This window comes from Mustela nivalis (genome assembly GCF_964662115.1).
Source record: "Mustela nivalis genome assembly, chromosome: 2".
Classification (NCBI taxonomy): Eukaryota; Metazoa; Chordata; class Mammalia; order Carnivora; family Mustelidae; genus Mustela; species Mustela nivalis.
The window spans coordinates 186,918,357-186,935,284 of record NC_139021.1 but is presented as its reverse complement, the minus strand read 5'-3'; the positions used below and the strand labels follow the sequence as shown (position 1 = coordinate 186,935,284).

At 58.9% G+C, this 16,928-nt stretch overlaps 1 protein-coding gene across 1 annotated transcript; it reads left to right on the top strand.

The window, feature by feature from the left end:
- Window positions 1–3,671: 3,671 nt before the first annotated feature.
- On the top strand, window positions 3,672–11,576 carry ECHS1 (enoyl-CoA hydratase, short chain 1). The gene is made up of 8 exons (XM_082719036.1): window positions 3,672–3,830; window positions 4,968–5,165; window positions 5,627–5,754; window positions 6,507–6,606; window positions 7,850–7,954; window positions 8,432–8,551; window positions 10,163–10,230; window positions 11,072–11,576. The coding sequence occupies exons 1-8, from the start codon at window positions 3,743–3,745 to the stop codon at window positions 11,135–11,137; spliced, it is 873 nt and encodes a 290-aa protein (XP_082575162.1). The 5' UTR covers window positions 3,672–3,742; the 3' UTR covers window positions 11,138–11,576.
- Window positions 11,577–16,928: the final 5,352 nt, after the last annotated feature.

The window sequence follows — 16,928 nt, the reverse complement described above, 5'->3', positions numbered from 1 at the left end:
CGCACAGGGAAAGCTCCTAGGTGACAACACCCGTCAGACTGTGATCCTCCTGTGAGGTAAATCCTGAGTCCGATGGCTTGCACCTGGCTGCTGCACAGCCCCCAGGTGGGGACACAAAGCCCTGGGCAGAAACCGGAGGTCATGGGGACCCAGAAGTGGGCTGCAGCACTGGGCCTCAGACCATTTCACAGAGCTGACTGCCTGACCCCTGGCCTTGTCACTCAGCCCGACACCTCAGGCAGTCTGACTGAGTCCGCATATGTTTGGGTGCAGTCACCCTGCCCCCAGTGTCACCTGTTTGTTGAGAGGAACAGCTCTCTCTTTGGGGGAAAATTTACCCCCTGCCAGCTCCCGAAGCAAAGCTGCTGGCCCCTGGGGGCTTCCTTCTCAGAGGTTCCCCCACGACTTCTGATTCCCCCCAGGGTTCAACTCAACAGTGTCACTGTGCTGCGGCCAGTGTCCCAGACGTCTGGTCTACCACTGGGGACACTTCAGCCCACAGATTAAAGATTCTTTGAGGCCCCAAACTCAGCAAAGTGGCTGCTGTTGTCTGGGTTTCTCACAGGTATGCCTACGGTGAGGGCAGGTGGTGGAACCTGAGAGGCCCAACGGTTACCAAAGTGGCCTGTTCTTTTCCTACTCAAGACTGTTTGTGAAATAACCAAGCGGTATTTCACAGCAAGCTGGTAATTTATTCAATGACCAGAGAATGGAGAGGAGGAGCTCAAGCTCTGAAGGTATCTTCTTCCTGATTTGGTCTCATGGTCAGGGTTATATGGGGTTAGGGTAATTAAAGGGCTGGTAAGCAAGCTGACTAGGGGTTTTTTAGGGAAGAGGAAGAGGTGCTGTCTTGGATTCAGACTGCCACCTCTTTTTTTCCCTTAAATGGGTGCAGGTGGATTTGTCAGTGCACTAATAGGTGTTTGGGTTTTTTTTTTTCAAGATTTTATGTATTTATTTGGGAGGGGGCAACACAGCAGGCAGAGGCAGAGGGAGAAACAGACTCACTGAGCCCGATGGGCTTCATTCCAGGACCCTGAGATCATGACCTGAGCTGAAGGCAGAGGCTTAATCAACTGAGCCACCCAGGCTGTGTCTTTGTTATGACAATGACATGGTCATGATCCTGAGGTCACATGCAAGGTTAGTGCAGTGTCTGAACTGAATCAGACTGGTCCAGAACTGGGTCAGTGGGGCTTCTTTGGAGTTACGGCTTCTGGCACCTTAGTTTCTGGTGGCAAGCAGCACCTGTAAGCAGGGCTGGAGACGTGGGTTTTTGTGGGCTGTTTGGAGCTTACCGGAGTCTCGAGTGAAATGCCCACTGCCCCTGACGAGGCAGCCCTATGCCACCTTCAGGGATTTGACTGTGGGACCGTGAGGGACATATCTGTATGCTCATCCTTGGGTGAAAGAAGCCTCCTAACACGGGCCATGGCCACTTTCAGCAGACCAGCTGGCTAGACGCTGCCCTCTCCAGGTGACTGCGATGACTCAAGACTGCAGCCCCATTTTCAGGTTGCACCGTCACTGTCCTTGCCCTGTGAACTGGCTCTATCCCCCTGAAAATTACCCTGTGTTATGTTTTCTGCTATCCTGTCCCTTTATAGTCTGCCAGTGGTCACCCAGCAGTTGGCCCTAGTGCGGGTATTCCAACACTCGCTGACACACTGCCTGTCCGGTCATAGGGATTCTAGTACGTAGGAAGTGTGTCCGCATTTCCCTAGTGAATAATGATATCGAGCACCTCTGTGTGTGGGCACTGGCCACTTGCATATCTTTTTTTTTTTTTTAAGATTTTATTTATTTGTCAGAGACAGAGGGAGAGAGAGCGAGCGAGCACAGGCAGATAAAGAGGCAGGCAGAGGCAGAGGGCGAAGCAGACTCCCTGCCGAGCAAGGAGCCCAATGTGGGATTCGATCCCAGGACCCTGGGATCATGACCCGAGCCGAAGGCAGCTGCTTAACCAACTGAGCCACCCAGGCGTCCCCCACTTGCATATCTTTATTGGGGAAATTTCTGTCTGATCCTTTTTTAAACGCTACTTTTTTATAGTCATCTCTGCACCCAACATAGGGCTCAAACTCATGATGCCAAGAACAAGAGTCTCATGTCCTTCCAACTGAGCCAGCCAAGCACCCCTCCTTTGCCCAATTTTTAATGGTTTGTCTTTTCATTATTGATTTGAACATGTTCTTCGGATATTCTAGAAAGAATACCCTTACCAGATATATGATTTGCAAAACGTTCTCCCATTCTGGGGATTGTCCTTTCACTTTCTTCATGGTGTCCTTTGAAATACAAAAGTTTTTAATTTTGCTGAGGCCCACTTACAGATACATATATATGAAAATTAATGATGGGAAACCTCACAGAACGGAGTCAGGAGGCCAGAGGGGGAGCCATATGGCTCCATGGTGAGCACAGAACCAACTGTGAGTTACAGACCCCAACAGAAGAGCCCTCAGCAGGAGACAATCAACCACGGCCCCACCAGAAGAGGTGAATCTGCATCCGCCACCAAAACTGGCCCACCCCTGCGCCGAGGCGAGGAAGCCCTCGGAAGCCGAGGCGAGGAAGCCCTCGGAGGCTGAGCACCGACGCGCCGTAGCGGAAGTAACGCAGGTGCACGTACTGGTAACACTGTAACAGTCACTGAGTCACTGGTAACACTGTAACGAACTATGCGTGACGTCGAACTCAGAAGCCACCAAGCTGCTGGCGGGGAGCACCGGCTGGGCGCGTCCTTCCCGTACACGCGTCTCCCGGGTTTTGGTGGCTTCACGCGGCTGAACAACCCTCGGCGGCGCGCACCGAGCGGAGCAGGGCGGCCCCGCGAGCACCCCGGCGCGGAGACGCGGGCCGAGGTCGCACCGCGGGAAGCGCCGCTCGCTAAGGGCGGCGTCGGTACCCCCGCGGGGCTAAACCTAGGGTCCTGGGGCCACGGTCCTTTTTTTTGGTTAGATTTTTATGTATTTCACGGAGGGAGTGAGAGAGGGCGCGCGCCCGCGCCGGGGGAGCGCAGGGGGAGGGGAGAGGCAGGCTCCCCGCGGAGCAGGGAGCCCGAGGCGGGGCTGGGGCACAATCCGGGACGCGATCCTAGGACCCGGGAACCAGGACCCGAGCGGAAAGCAGCCGCACCCCGGACTGAGTCGCCAGGCGCCCCTTGCTGCCCCCGCCTTCTCCCGTCCACGCGCTTCCTTCCGCCGCGGCCCGTTCGTGCCCCGCAAACCCGGCTTCCGCAGACTTCGCGGGGGTCCCGGCCCCGCGCCCGCGGGCTGCGGGGCGGGAAGCGCGTCCCCGGGGGCGTGAGGCGTACCGAGCCCGGGTTCCGCCAGCGACTCCCCCGCCTCCCCCGCCTTCGTCCCGGAAGTGGGGGCAAGGGCCGAGGGCCAAAGGTCAAGAGGCGGCGCCGGCTCGCCCGGGGGTCTCTGCGGGCCGCAAGAGGCCGCCGGGCGTGCCCTCCGGGGTCCTCCGGGCTGCTGCCCCACGGCTCGGGGTCACCCACGGCCAGCACGGGGCTGCGGCACCCCACCAGGCCAACCCTCCGAACTCCGCTCCCGCACCCCGACCCCGCCCACCTCTTGCCACGCCCCTTCCGCCGCCCGCTGGTCTCGCGAGGCCGGCTCGGAGTCGGGCCGGGCCCTGACTGGCGCAGCCGGGGGCGGCTCCGCGGGGCGGGGCGAGCGGCGGGCGGAGCGGGGCGAGCGGCGGGCGGAGCGGGGCGAGCCGTCCCCAGAGCGCCATGGCTGCCCTCCGCGCCCTGCTGCCCCGCGTCCGCGGCCCGCTGCGCCCCCTCCCCGGCTCCGCGGCCTTGCGCCCCTTCTCCTCGGGTGAGTAACGCGACTGAGAGCGCGTGCGGGTCCGGTACCGCGGCCGCACCCGGGACCTCCGGACCTCACTTCAGGGCCTGACGCCGGCCTCCCCCGGCACCCCCGTGCCTCGCCCTGGACCTCACCCCCTCCACCGGCCTGACCCCATCGGCCCTCCCCCTCCTCCCTATGCACCCAGGGCCCGGCCCCCGCGGCTCTGCTGTTAGGCTGGGCCCCCCTTCCAGCACCTGCTGCCTCAGCGTGCTGACCTCTGCGGTTACAGGTCCCCCCCCCCCCCGTTGGGGGACTCGGGATCACGTGCTAAGACCTCTAGCCTCTTCAGTTTGGTTGTTGGTGAAATTCCGCGGGGTTTGCAGGACTTGGAGAGAATGTGCAGCTGGGGCCTCCAGTTGGCAAAGTTGTGTCCCGCAGCGCCTGGGACGCAGGCCTGCCCACGGCCACTGGTTTTCCGACTCTTGTCTCCCCCAACTGGCCCGGCCTGTCCTCCCCTCGCTCAGCCCTCCAGTTAGGGCCGCAGTGTTCCTGAGGCGCTCTTGGCCCTGTGTCTGGGGGGGCGTGCCTGCATCCTTCCCCCTCCCGGGTGTCCCTGTACCTGCCCGGCTACCAGAACCTGTTGATTTTCCCCGGAGCTCTCTTTGCGGACGGGTGTCTGCGGGTCCTGACCTGCGGTCATCAATCCTGTCCTGGGTTGCATCAGGCTGCTGCCAAGCCTCTCACTTGCATCCCTCCCCACCAGACCCTAGTGTGAGTGCCCACAGGCACACAGACCTGTGGCTTCCGAGGTTGTCCTTCTTCCTCTCCAGGCCATGCTGGCCCCAAGTCAGCAGCCTGCCCCTCTGGCCTGTGAGGCACCTCTCCCCAGTGTGTGCCTCCCGCTCTGCTCCGTGCACACACAGCTCGTTGCCTCACCCAGCTGCAGTCTGTGGAGGGAGCCCGCTTCCCAGTCCTCGCTTCTGCGGAATCCCAGGGTATCTGCAGAGTGGGTGCTGGGAGGTGTTCAGACTCCTATGAAGGTAGAGAGCGGTGCAGAGGCCACCGCGAGGCTGAGAGCTGTGGGCTGCTGCCCAAGGACTGGGCGGGGGACGTGTTGGGGTCACCCTGTCCACTGACCGTCGGAGGCCTGCTCGAATCCCCTAGGTGCTGGCTTTCAGTACATCATCGCAGAAAAGAAGGGGAAGAACAGCAGCGTGGGCTTCATCCAGCTGAACCGCCCCAAAGCCCTGAATGCCCTCTGCAACGGCCTGATCACCGAGCTCAACCAGGCCCTGGAGGCCTTCGAGGAGGACCCAGCCGTGGGGGCCATCGTCGTCACGGGTGGGGAGAAGGCGTTTGCAGGTGCGCCAGGGGCTGACTGTGGCATGTGGCATTGGGAACAGACTTACCCCTGCGTGGTGGCATCAGAAAAATCAGGGCAACTCAGGGTTGACTTAAACATCGTGGAAACAGACACAGAGCTGCTCTGCCTGTTTAATGTCCTTGGCAATCAGGTTTTGTATGTGTCGGGGCTTAAGTGACTGATGAATTAGCCCTGCCTTCCGAGTCTAGCTTGCATCAGTTTCCTGTCCCACAGTCCCTCTGTGTCCTCTTCGTCAACACATAGCATGGCATGTCGCCGCAGTCTCTGCTGCCCAGCTCTGTCCAGGTGGCCAGCACTGCGCAGGGCCTGCGTCGTCGGCCATTCGCAGCAGCCCCCAGTGCCTACATGTGCTGCACACTCGTAGCTCCCTGAGGGTTTGGGGGTGCAGCAGTCCTCGGGTCCCTGCTCTCTGGTAACTGGGACTTGTTTCCACCCCCAGCCGGAGCTGATATCAAAGAGATGCAGAACCAGACGTTCCAGGACTGTTACTCCAGGAAGTTCTTGAGCCACTGGGACCGGCTTGCACAAGTCAAGAAGCCCATCATAGCTGCTGTCAATGGCTACGCTGTGAGTGTCAGACCACGTCTCCTCTCAGTGCACCGGGAGGCGTGGGATAAGCTACCTTGATTTTGAAAAGGCCAGAGCGAAGTTACAGTTCCGCCGTTCCTGCTGAGGGACGTCACAGATCCAGGACGTGCAGAGCAGAGGCACTGTAACACCAGCTTTCCTTAGCGGGTGTTTGCTGTGGGCTTTCGCATTCTCAGCCCTGCCCGTGGCCCCTGGGCCCCTGCGACTCCTAGGAATCTCCCCCTTCTGCTGGGCTGTAGGCCACACGTTGCCTTCTCCGTGTGGTTTCAGTGGCTCCAGCCTGCTCTGCACCTGCCACGCTTGAGAGCGCACTGTCCTCTGTGTGGTGTCTGGGTCTCTGGGCACGAGGACACCCGATCATGGTGAAGCAGTGAGGGCATCTCAGCTCGTGACCAGCTGGTAAAGCTCCCTGTGGGTAAGGCAAGGCCAGCCAGTCAGGTTCATTGGGCCCCAGTCGAGCGTGCTGGTTTGCGAGCTCTCTGTGGCTACCGTCGAGCCCCCACAGCAGAGCAGAGACTGGGGGCCCCAAAGCGGAGAGAGTTTGCTGCAAGGCCCTTCACAGAGGGGATCACCAGCTCAGCCAGTTTTAAGTAACTTGTGGAAACACTTAAGTGACTTTGTGTATCTGGTAGTCTTTGCTGTGCCCTGGGCTGTGTTCGTTTTGATGGGAAATTCATATAAGCAAATGGAGTGACTCTGACCGGGTGCCTGGTGGCCCCTGTGTTTTGCAGCTTGGTGGAGGCTGCGAACTTGCTATGATGTGTGACATCATTTATGCTGGAGAAAAGGCCCAGTTTGCACAGCCGGAAATCCTGCTGGGAACCATCCCAGGTAGAGTGATAGCGTCTCCGGCATGAACGCTCCTCGCCATTCTCCAGAAAATCTGCCCACGTCTCAGGAGCTCGTGGCCTTTTCTAGTCACAGACCAAAGCATGCAGCTTGCCGGTGACGAGGGACCTGGGCTGTAGTCTGCGCGCGCTGGTGGTGGCCGCCTGTCTGTGCCCATTGCTCCTCCTGCCGACCAGCACACTAAGCCCGGGGGACACAGCAGAGCTCAGAGAGTGGCCCAGGGGGCCTTAGGTCCAAGCAGGCTCCACTGATGACTGCCAGATTGAGTGAGTGTCAGACACTATTAGGGAAGGCTGGCCACATCCCACATTGTCACTGCAGTGACGCCTGCTTGTGACCCACGGTTCAGCAGAGCAGGAAATCTGATCCCCCACAAGTAGGGTGACGGGAGCCATGGTCAGACAGTGACTCCTCTGTACCCTGGGGGCTACCTGATGAGAGCTCTGGGCTTATGGCCCCACAGGGTCTCTGCCCTGCAGGTGGAGCCTGGAGCCCAGAGCATCTGCTGAGCAGCTGTCAGATCCGCAGAGGGTGTCTGAGTTGGCCAAGGATGAGCACAGCCTTGCATGATGCTGTGCTGGCCACTGGGCTGTCCCTGCCCCAGGGCCCAAGGTCTCTGCTTCACTGAGGCAGCGCCTGAGTCTTGGATTGTAGGTTTCTCCATCAGGTGGTCCCTTTGGCTCACCCGGGCAGCCCGGGGTTCTCTGTGGGGCAGACAGAAGATGGGGCCTCAGGTGGGACAGACAACAGGGCCCGGGTGTCCCTGTAGGGCAGGTGGACGATGGGGCCTCCGCGTCAGTGTAGCCAGTGATGGGGCAGACCTCTCCTGCTCCAGGTGCAGCAGGTCGGGTGAGCAGGAGGGGGAGCGGGGCACGTGGAAACCAGCACTGGGCCAGAAGACCACAGTCAGAGCAGCTTGGGAGGTAGAGCCCTTGCTCTTGCTTCAAACTCTGGGGGGAGCAGGCCATGATCAGAGGCCACCTCAGCTGCCCTCCAGGTTGGACTGGGCCAGGGCCTGAGCTACACGGACCCAGTGTGCCAGGCATGGGGCCCAAGTATGAAAAGGAGGCTCACCTGAAGTTTCTTGGGTGGCCTCCTTTCTGCCCACCTGCCCCACCCAAGGAGCCCATCTTCATCCCTCAGAATTTGCTGGACGTGTGTCCGTGCCATCTGGGCTTGTACTAGCCATGAGCCAACTATGACCAATAGCTCTCTGCCCCTGCAGGTGCAGGGGGCACCCAGAGACTGACCCGCGCTGTTGGAAAGTCATTGGCCATGGAGATGGTTCTCACTGGTGATCGGATCTCGGCCCAGGAAGCCAAGCAAGCAGGTGTGGGCCAGGGCCACCCCACGGAGCCAGCTGCGTGGGGAGCTGGGTAGAGAGGGTGGTGGGGGCTGCGTCCAGGTGTGCCCGTGGGTGACAAGCACCGTCATCTCGGATGTCCTGAGAAGCCAGGGCACACGTGCCTTTGTTTTTCTTTGGAATGCCACCCACAAGAGAGTAACTAAAATATACATCAACTTCAGGAGTCAAAACATTCCTGTTTCCCTAGCCGGACGTCAGCAGTAAGGGATCTCCGAGACCTTTGCAGGCACACCCTGTCCCCGCCCCAGGGGACCTGCTTTCCCTCCCTGTTGGGGTGTCTGTGAGTGCGTCGACATGGCCACACCTCAGGGACGGTGTGGAGCCTGGGTCCCCACAGCCCCTTGTTGGCCCCCAGAAGCCCCCAGCCCCAGGAGCAGCACCGTGACTGGGAGAAGCACAGTCAGGACCATTTGCACTCCTGTTTACCTGTTCGTGTTTTAGGTCTCGTAAGCAAAATATTTCCTGTGGAGAGACTGGTCGAGGAGGCCATCCAGTGTGCTGAGAAAATCGCCAGCAATTCTAAAATCGTACTGGCAATGGCCAAAGAATCCGTGAACGCAGGTAGGGGTTCCGCCAGGAGGAGGTGTTGTGCAGGCCGCCGGCAGGGGCCGGTCAGGAGCCGTGCTGCTCAGCCGGTCTTCCGATGCCACCCTGGCCGGAAATCGGGAATATTGTTAACGTCGGGATCCCGGCTTTTTGTAGAGTTCCGGTCTTCGGGTGCTTGCTCACAGACTTCCTGAAATGTTCTGAATTGTCCTTGGTATTAGGACCCAAGAGAGGAGCTAGCCTGAGGGACAGAGAGTGACAGGCACTGGGGTGCAGGGCGATGGCCGGGAAGGACAGGACGATCCCTCAAGTAAAGGCAATTCTGGCTGCCGAGAAGCCCGGCTCACCTGCCGGGTCCTGGTGGAAGTTGTTCTCTCCTCAGCCGCTCTGCCCACAGCCGGGTGGCCACACGCGCCCACGGGACACCAGCCACGCTGCTCCCGTTGCTCTGGACTCACAGAGCCACCGCCTCTCTGAGCCTTGCCGAGAGCTTCTTGAATCTTAGCATAGCAGGTTGTGCTCAGCATTGGGGGAGCGCTCCCCAGGGCCGCTTGTTGAGAAGGCCGCGAGCCCGGGCCGGCCGCTGAGTCACTCGGGTGTGGGTGCTCTTCTGCAGGGAGGCAGGCCCCTCCCGGTGGCCGCCAGCCTTTCGTTGGCTGAGCTGTTGTTCCTGACGCATCCACAGGGATGAGCAGGTAGCATTTGCTTACACGGTGGACACTGCCATGCGTGGAGACGGCCAGCAAGGCCACAGTCAGAGGCCTCACCGCTCACCCCAGGTGCTCAACCAAGAAAGACCCTGCGCCTTCGCTGGAAGGCCGACCCACAGCAGTGGTGGTCTTACTGCCCCGGACTCTGTTCCGGCACACTGTTCCTGTTCCGGGTTCTCATCCTTAATTTTCATGTCTTTTATTTATTTTTATTTTTTAAGATTATTTATTTATTTGACAGAGAGAGACCACGAGTAGGCAGAGAGGCAGGCAGAGAGAGAGAGAGGAGGAAGCAGGCTCCTGCTGAGCAGAGAGCCCGATGCGGGACTCGATCCCAGGACCCCGAGATCATGACCCGAGCCGAAGGCAGCCGCTTAACCCACTGAGCCACGCAGGCGCCCCAATTTTCATGTCTTTTAAAACGTACTTAGTTCTGGGGTGCTTGGGTATCTCTGTCCGTTGAACACCCGACTCTTGGTTTTGGCTCAGGTGATGATCTCGGGGTCGTGGGATCGAGCCCAGGTCCAGCTCTGCACTCAGCAGAGTGTCGGCTTGTAACTCTCCCTCTGCCCTCCCCCGTCTCGTGCATACATGTGTTGTCTTTCTCTCTCAAAATAAAATCTTTAAAAAATGAAATCCATGTAATTGTGCAGGCTCTCAGGTCCAGTTGTGATTACTGGACAGAGTTAGCCTCCGCACCCTTTACTCAGTTCCTCGTGCTGCTCCTCTTGGGGCCATGGGAGTCGCAGCCAGGACAGGGCCTTTGAGAAGGGGGTGCTTCCCAGGCTCCCATCCAGATCCCGGCGAAGTGAAGGTTCACGTGGGTCAGCGGGAAGTGTTTCCTGTCATCATAAAAAAAGTTGCCTGTACCCACATCTAACACCTGAGTTCCTGACTTCAAGCTTCTCTTTTTCAGCTTTTGAAATGACATTAACAGAAGGAAACAAGCTGGAGAAGAAGCTCTTCTATTCAACTTTCGCTACCGTGAGTAAACATTCGGTGGAGGTAACACGTGGGCTAGCCATAGAAATCCCTGGAAATTTCCTTGCAGGTTTTTTCATTAAATGCCATTTCTCTTTGGTCAAACTGTTTGCTTTCCCTATAGCCAGATCAGATGTGTCCTGTCCGTGAGTACAGTGTGCAGAAGCTCACGCGTATTTGAGGTGACTTCCTGCTGTGTGGGGTCTGACGACTCGCACACTTAGGCAGAGTGCTTGTGTCCCGTGCAGGGCATCTGCGCCCGTGGTGTTGGTGTCCTGTGTCACGCCGCTTACCTGGAGTTCAGGTGTATCCTGACGCCATCTCTGAAGCTTCATGTCAGGGTTTTCTAGGATTTGCTAGTCACTGAAAGAGAGTCCTTGTGAGTCATTAAAACCCACCTCTCCGTATCAGAAAGTCACGTTTAATTGTTTTGTGGAAGAGAGTAGAAGTGACTGCGGCTGTTGAAGTGGTGTGTGCGTGTGCACACGCAGGTGGCGAACGCGTGAGTGGCCCCACCAGGTGCGGCTGAAGCTCTCTGCGGAATGAGAGTTTATCGGACACACAGTGTGGTGGTTCCTGGAAGCTCACACCGAGGGACTGGGAGGGGCATAGACAAATGGCACTTCTAGATGCCGTTTCCAGGGCAAGGTCAGGGAACCCAGGCGGTTCTCAGGTTCCCAGGCAGTCCTGATGCGGTACCTCCCGCCTGTGCTTCTCCACTCTGGAAGTCCAAGGTTCTGAGGACCCGGCCAGACTGATCAAACCCCACAGACGGCCAGAGCCCGGCGCCTTGACTCTCTAGGAAAACGTGACCGTCCATCTCCTATTTCCCATTTCCCACCAGGAAGACCGGAAGGAAGGGATGACCGCGTTTGTGGAAAAGAGAAAAGCCAACTTCAAAGACCAGTGAGCACCACTGCCTCTGCCTTGAGCCCTCTACCTAAAGACAAGTTGCAGTCTGACCGTCTTAGAGCAGATAAATCCTTCTCGTGTAAAGGGCCTCACAGGTGACACCAGTTTCTCTTCAGCTCTTGCTCCCCAGGGTGGCGGGCCGTCTTCACCCAGCGGCCGTGAGAACCCAGGCGGGGGCGTGTTCACGCTCTGACTGAGTCTGTTCTTCTTAATCAGAAGTTACGGGGGCGCCTGGGTGGTACAGTGGGTTAAGTGACTGACACTCAGCTCAGGTCATGTCTCAGGGTTGTGGGATCGAGCCCCACGGAGGGCCTTGCTCAGCAGGGAGCCTGCTTTAGGTTCTCGCTCCCTCTGCCCCCCCCCCCGACTTGGGTGTGTGTGCTCGCTTGCCCACTCGCTCAAATCAATAAAAATCTTTCTATCAGTTCTGCTCATGAGCCTTTGGTGGTGTGCTCAAGTTTTTACTTGATTTCAGGAACTGAGAGATAGTTCAGTGCCAGACACTCACTCTGTTCAGTGAGCGGCGTTGGGCTGGAAGCGCGTCCCCCGTGTGGTCACTGCAGACTCACAGCCGGTGAACGGGACCGCTCAGAGGGCAGACGCTGGGCCTCTCTTCTCTGGAGGCCAACGCCACGTCACTCTTCAGACTTCTGTTTTGTCGTGCTAGACCACAAGCAGACACGTCCGTCAATCAGTCCCCTGGCACACTCCCAGGTTAACCGTCGTTAACAGGTGTGTAGCTTTCTAGATGCTTCTGTGCACACACATACAGACACACACGGGATAGCTGCTTTCTTACAGAAAGGGCTGGTGTGTCCACACCTCTGCACAGTGTGGTGACCCGTTACCTTCCGCTCCAGGCCCACAAGTGCACCGTCCCGTTTGCCCATCATCCCGTCATCGTGGTGACGTCTGAAACATAAAGCTTACTGTCTAAGTGGTCTTTAAATGCCCAGCTCAGCGGCACCACGGCCATCCCCACCATCTGCCTCTGCGCTGCTTCGTCCCCAGAGACACTGTCCCTACCACATGCTAACCCTCGGCCCCCCGCAAGCCCGGCGTGCCCTCTGTATCCGGGAATTCAGTGCTACCGGTCAGCCCATCCAGCTTCCTTTCCGTTGCTCAGCATTACCCCTGTGAGCATTCCATCGAGGGCCCACAAGTACATTAGGGCACAGGAACATCCCTAATTATTTATTTATTCCCGTGGTGTTGGACATTTAGGCTGCGTCCAGTTTCTTGTTACCAGCACTGTTGCGGATGACCCAGCAGTGGCCGTTCTGCGCGTGAATCCTTGCACCGAGGTGCAGACACGTCTGTAAGATTTGGAGCAGCGAGCCTGCTGCGCAACAGGGCCACCCGCAGTGGGCACCTGCTCGCTCGGCCCCATCCGTGGCCGTCAGCAGGGCCCCTCCCCTGGTGCTTCTTGGTGCCCGGCTGGCCGAGTCTCCATGGGTGATGGGGGACGGCTTGCATCCAAACCTCAGGTGTTTGCTTAAATCACGTGCCCAGAGCTGGATCAGAGCTATGGGAGCCCCTGAAACTCGTGGTCTCCGAGGTATCCGCGGTTCCTGGTACCCAGCAGAGCTGTGCTCTCGGCTGTCACGCTGAGTGCTGTTTGCTGTGGGGACAGAATTAACTCCACTGGCTTCAGACTCTGGTGGGCCAGCTGCATCCCCTGACCCCACCTCCCAGGGCATGGGGTGACCGGGGCAGGGGGTGCCCAGTTCCAGGAAGCCCTGTCCGTCTCACCAAACATCTGCCGCTCAATTTGTGGCTGAGCACAGCACCGTGCTCTGGACCGTCCGTCTCTCCAGGCCATGGAACAAAAGTCTGGAGCACGGGTCAGAGACCATCCTCCTGCTTGGGAGGGCTTCATGGGTGCAGGGGCTGTCGCTGTCCCAGAGTGGGGCCCCATCCTCAGAGCATCCTCAGACCCTCTAAGGGGAGGTCAGGCCATGTGCATCTCTGCCGGCAGCCGCTGGGCACCAGGGGTCCCAGCTGGCTCTTGGCGCTGGTGCAGACAGGGCAGGTGCGGGCTAACTGATGGGCGCGAGTGAAGGGCGAGGCTGACTGCCATGGAACCCCCGTCCCTCACCCCATCGGTCCTGCTCTGTGGCGATGACCCCAGCTCTCAGGGAGAACCCAGGGCTCTGTCTAAGCAAGGGCTCCACAGTAAGACCCGGACCTGGCTGCTGCGGGGGCTGTGCCTCAGAACCCTCCTCCCCGGAGAGCCCGCTGTCCCTGAGCCCAGTGGTGCCCTGGGGCCTCCTGTTAGTGATCCCGCCCACTCTGTCCTGCAGGAAGGTCACCAAGTAGTCTAGTGACTGGAACGCACCCGAGATCACAGGGCTGGGGTGGGGCCCCGACTGTGTTACCCTCCCCAGCCCCCAGGAACTGAGCTGAACGCACCTGCACTTGAGAAAGAACTGAAATCATCTCCAAAGCTCTGGCTCTCTGAACACCTTCAACTACTCTCGTGTCATTCTTTGCACATAACCCTCAAGGTCTTGAACTGTGGGACACTTACTACAGAAGTAGGTACAAGGGGGTTTGGGTGGCCTGGTTTGGGCTCTCCCTGTGGGTAGGTTTGTTAGAAGGCTGAGCGTTCTTCCTGGTGGCAGGTGTGGAAATACTCATTGACTAAAGCTGAATGCGGGGCGCCTGGGGGCTCAGTGGGGTAAGCGTCTGCCTTTCTTTGGCTGAGGTCATGATCTCAGGGTTGTGCGATCGAGCCCCTGCTCAGCAGGGAGCCTGCTCCCTCTCCCGCCACTCATGCTTGCTGTCTCTCTGTCTCAAATAACAAATATTTTTTTTAAAAAAGCACTGAAGGGGCACCTGGGTGGCTCAGTGGGTTGGGCCGCTGCCTTCGGCTCAGGTCATGATCTCAGGGTCCTGGGGTCGAGTCCCGCATCGGGCTCTCTGCTCAGCGGGGAGCCTGCTTCCCCTCTCTCTCTCTGTCTGCCTCTCCATCTACTTGTGATTTCTCTCTATCAAATAAATAAATAAAATCTTTAAAAAAAATAAAAATAAAAAAAAAAATAAAAAAGCACTGAATGCATACTCAGGGGTTTGTGCTGGGTGACATACAGCATATTCTAGATTCCAGTGCCAAAGGAGGACCTGAAAGGTGGCCTTCAGTTTTCACATGCCTCAGGAAGTGGCCTCTATCGCTTGATTGCGCGACAGAGCCCCAGAGCTCTGTGGAGTTTTGATGGGCCCATGTGACACTTGCCTTCATATGCTTGACTTAGCCGTGCTCAGCCAGAAGCCAGGAAGTGGTTAAACCCTGAATCCGTACACGACAGTCTGTGTGCCTCAGAGGTCTGACTCCAGAGCTGGGCAGGGACAGGAGCCCACCCCCTCAGCCTGGACCTGGCATGGGGGCTCCGGGTTGGGTTGCTGACTGCCCTACGCAGGACAAGCCCCGGGCCCACAAACCCCACAGCGAGGCTCCCACCCACTCTGAGTTTACGGACCTCTGGCCCCATGTTGTTTGGGATTTTGATTCGGTTTTTTTTTTTTTTTAAAGATTTTATTTATTTATTTGACAGACAGAGATCACAAGTAGGCAGAGAGGCAGGCAGAGAGTGAGAGAGAGGAGGAAGCAGGCTCCCCGCGGAGCAGAGAGCCCGATGTGGGGCTCGATCCCAGGACCCTGGGATCATCACCCGAGCCGAAGGCAGAGGCCTTAACCCACTGAGCCACCCAGGCGCCCCTTGATTCGTTTTTAAAGGGGGAAACTTAGCTTCTCACCTGTGCCACTTGGGTGGCCCCCTTGAAGGCTGGTTGCCCTTCCCCCTCCCCATCCCCTGGCCAGCTCCTGACTCTACTCTGCCCAGCGGGGCCAGCCCAAGGCCCTGCGTTCCTGGCCCTGCTGGATGCCAGGCTGCTTTCCAATGGACTCCCTTGGCCAGTCGGACTCCCAGGGCCCGGCAGTAAAACACAGAGACATCTTTACCTTCTTCTTCAGGTTTTTGCTGTAGTTTTGTTGTTTTTTGTGTACAAAGCCTTCCCAGGAGTGGCCTGGCCTCCCAGCATTTCCTGTCTCCAAAGGGCTGGAGGCTGTGACAAAGCACTGACCACACAACCCTGAGTCCCTTTGGGAATGAAGTGGAAGAAGGTAGGCTCCACAGGGAGGGAGCCTGGCCTTGGCTCTGGGTCGGACTGTCTCCTGCTGGGCCGGTGTGCCAGGCAGCCCCATGAGCTGAGGCCAGGGCCCGTTGGAGCTGAACAGGGTCCCATCTGCAGGGTGAACCATGAGGTTTGGTGCTGGGTCTGTAAGCGGGCCAGCACACGTGTGGGCAGCTGCGCCGCCGTCTGCCCTCCAGCCTGAGTGTGGGGGAGGGATTGGAAGAGAGCGACCAAGATCGAGAGCCAAGGACCTTGTCGGCAGGGCTTTTGGCGTCCATGTCGGCAGGGCCCAGGAGACTCCCAGACCCGTCAGCCATGTCTGCAGAATTGCTCCTGAACTCAGTAGCTCAAGGCAGCAGTCCTGGCTGTTCTCACAGTCTGTATGGGTGCCAGTGGGTCAGCCTGTCTTCACCTCACTGTGTCTGGGTCCTGAGTTGGAACCTTCTGACCAGTCACTCGTCTGTTTGGTGCTGCCTCCGCTGGGCCTAGCTGGGGCTATGGGCCAGAAGATCCACAGGGAGGCTCTCTGTGTGCCCTAGGCTTCCTGCCAAAACCGTGTCTGGGCTCCCTGGACAAGCGTCCTGACGAGAGAATCAGGAGGAACCGTACTGCCTCTTATGACCTATCCTCAGAAGCACCCTCTCCAGTACATTCTTTTGGTAGGAGCAATTACAAAGGTCCGCCTGATTCAAGGGAAGGGAGAAAACCGTCGCTCAGTGGAACTGTGCCCATGGCCCTCCAGGACGGCAGATGGAGTGTTGCCACCATTTTTGGAAAACAGCCTGCTCCACAGCCAACCAGGGTCTGGCCCTGGACACAGACAGCCTGTGGGGTGCACCTCGGGGAGGTGAGCATCTTCCCGCAGGGAAGTGGTGACATGGTGGACAGGAAGGCACGGTATGGGTTAGTGGTCCCAGCATCCCAGATCCCAGGTCTCCAGGGACAAGGGTCCAGCAAGTGGGGGACTCTGATCAGCTGAAGGCAAAGTGCTCCCTCCGTTCCAGGGAACGCGCTGTGGACCCAACCCCCACCCCACCCCCAATCTGGACACCCCATCTTGGTGGGGTGGGAGATGGGAAGGTCCAGTCCTGAGGAGGATGGGCAAGCTGGGGTCCCGTGGGGGGGGGGGGCGGGAGGGGGGAGAAGAGGTCAGGTCACTGCTGTCCTGGGATGGAACACGGCACCCCACTCAGGTGAGGGGGGTCAGCAGGTTGGCGCCTGGGAGACAAGGTGGAGACCCCACAGTAAGGGGCTCCTCGCATACCAGCTTGGCCCAGAGGCGGCTCCTGCTGCCCTCCAGGGTTCCCTCCAGGGCAGGCCCGTGGCTGTCCTTGCGAGGAGGAGGAATGTTGGTGAAGAAGTCGGACGGGACTGGCCACCCGCTCCCGCTGGGGTGGGAGTTGGGGTGGGGGATCAGCGAGGCCTGGGGGCGTAACTGAAGGGTGATGGGGAGGCCGCGAGGGGCGGCAGCGGGGAGCTCGGGTCTGGGACCAAGCGAGGGACCTGAGGCCCCGGAAGACGCCTGCGGGGTGGGCCGGGTGTCGCCCCCGCCCCCGCCCCCGGTCAGCCGAGCCACAGTCCTCCGTGCGTCCCGCCCCTGGGCTGGCGCGAGGAGACCTTCCCCACAGCCCGCTCCTGCCCCCACTCCTGCCCCC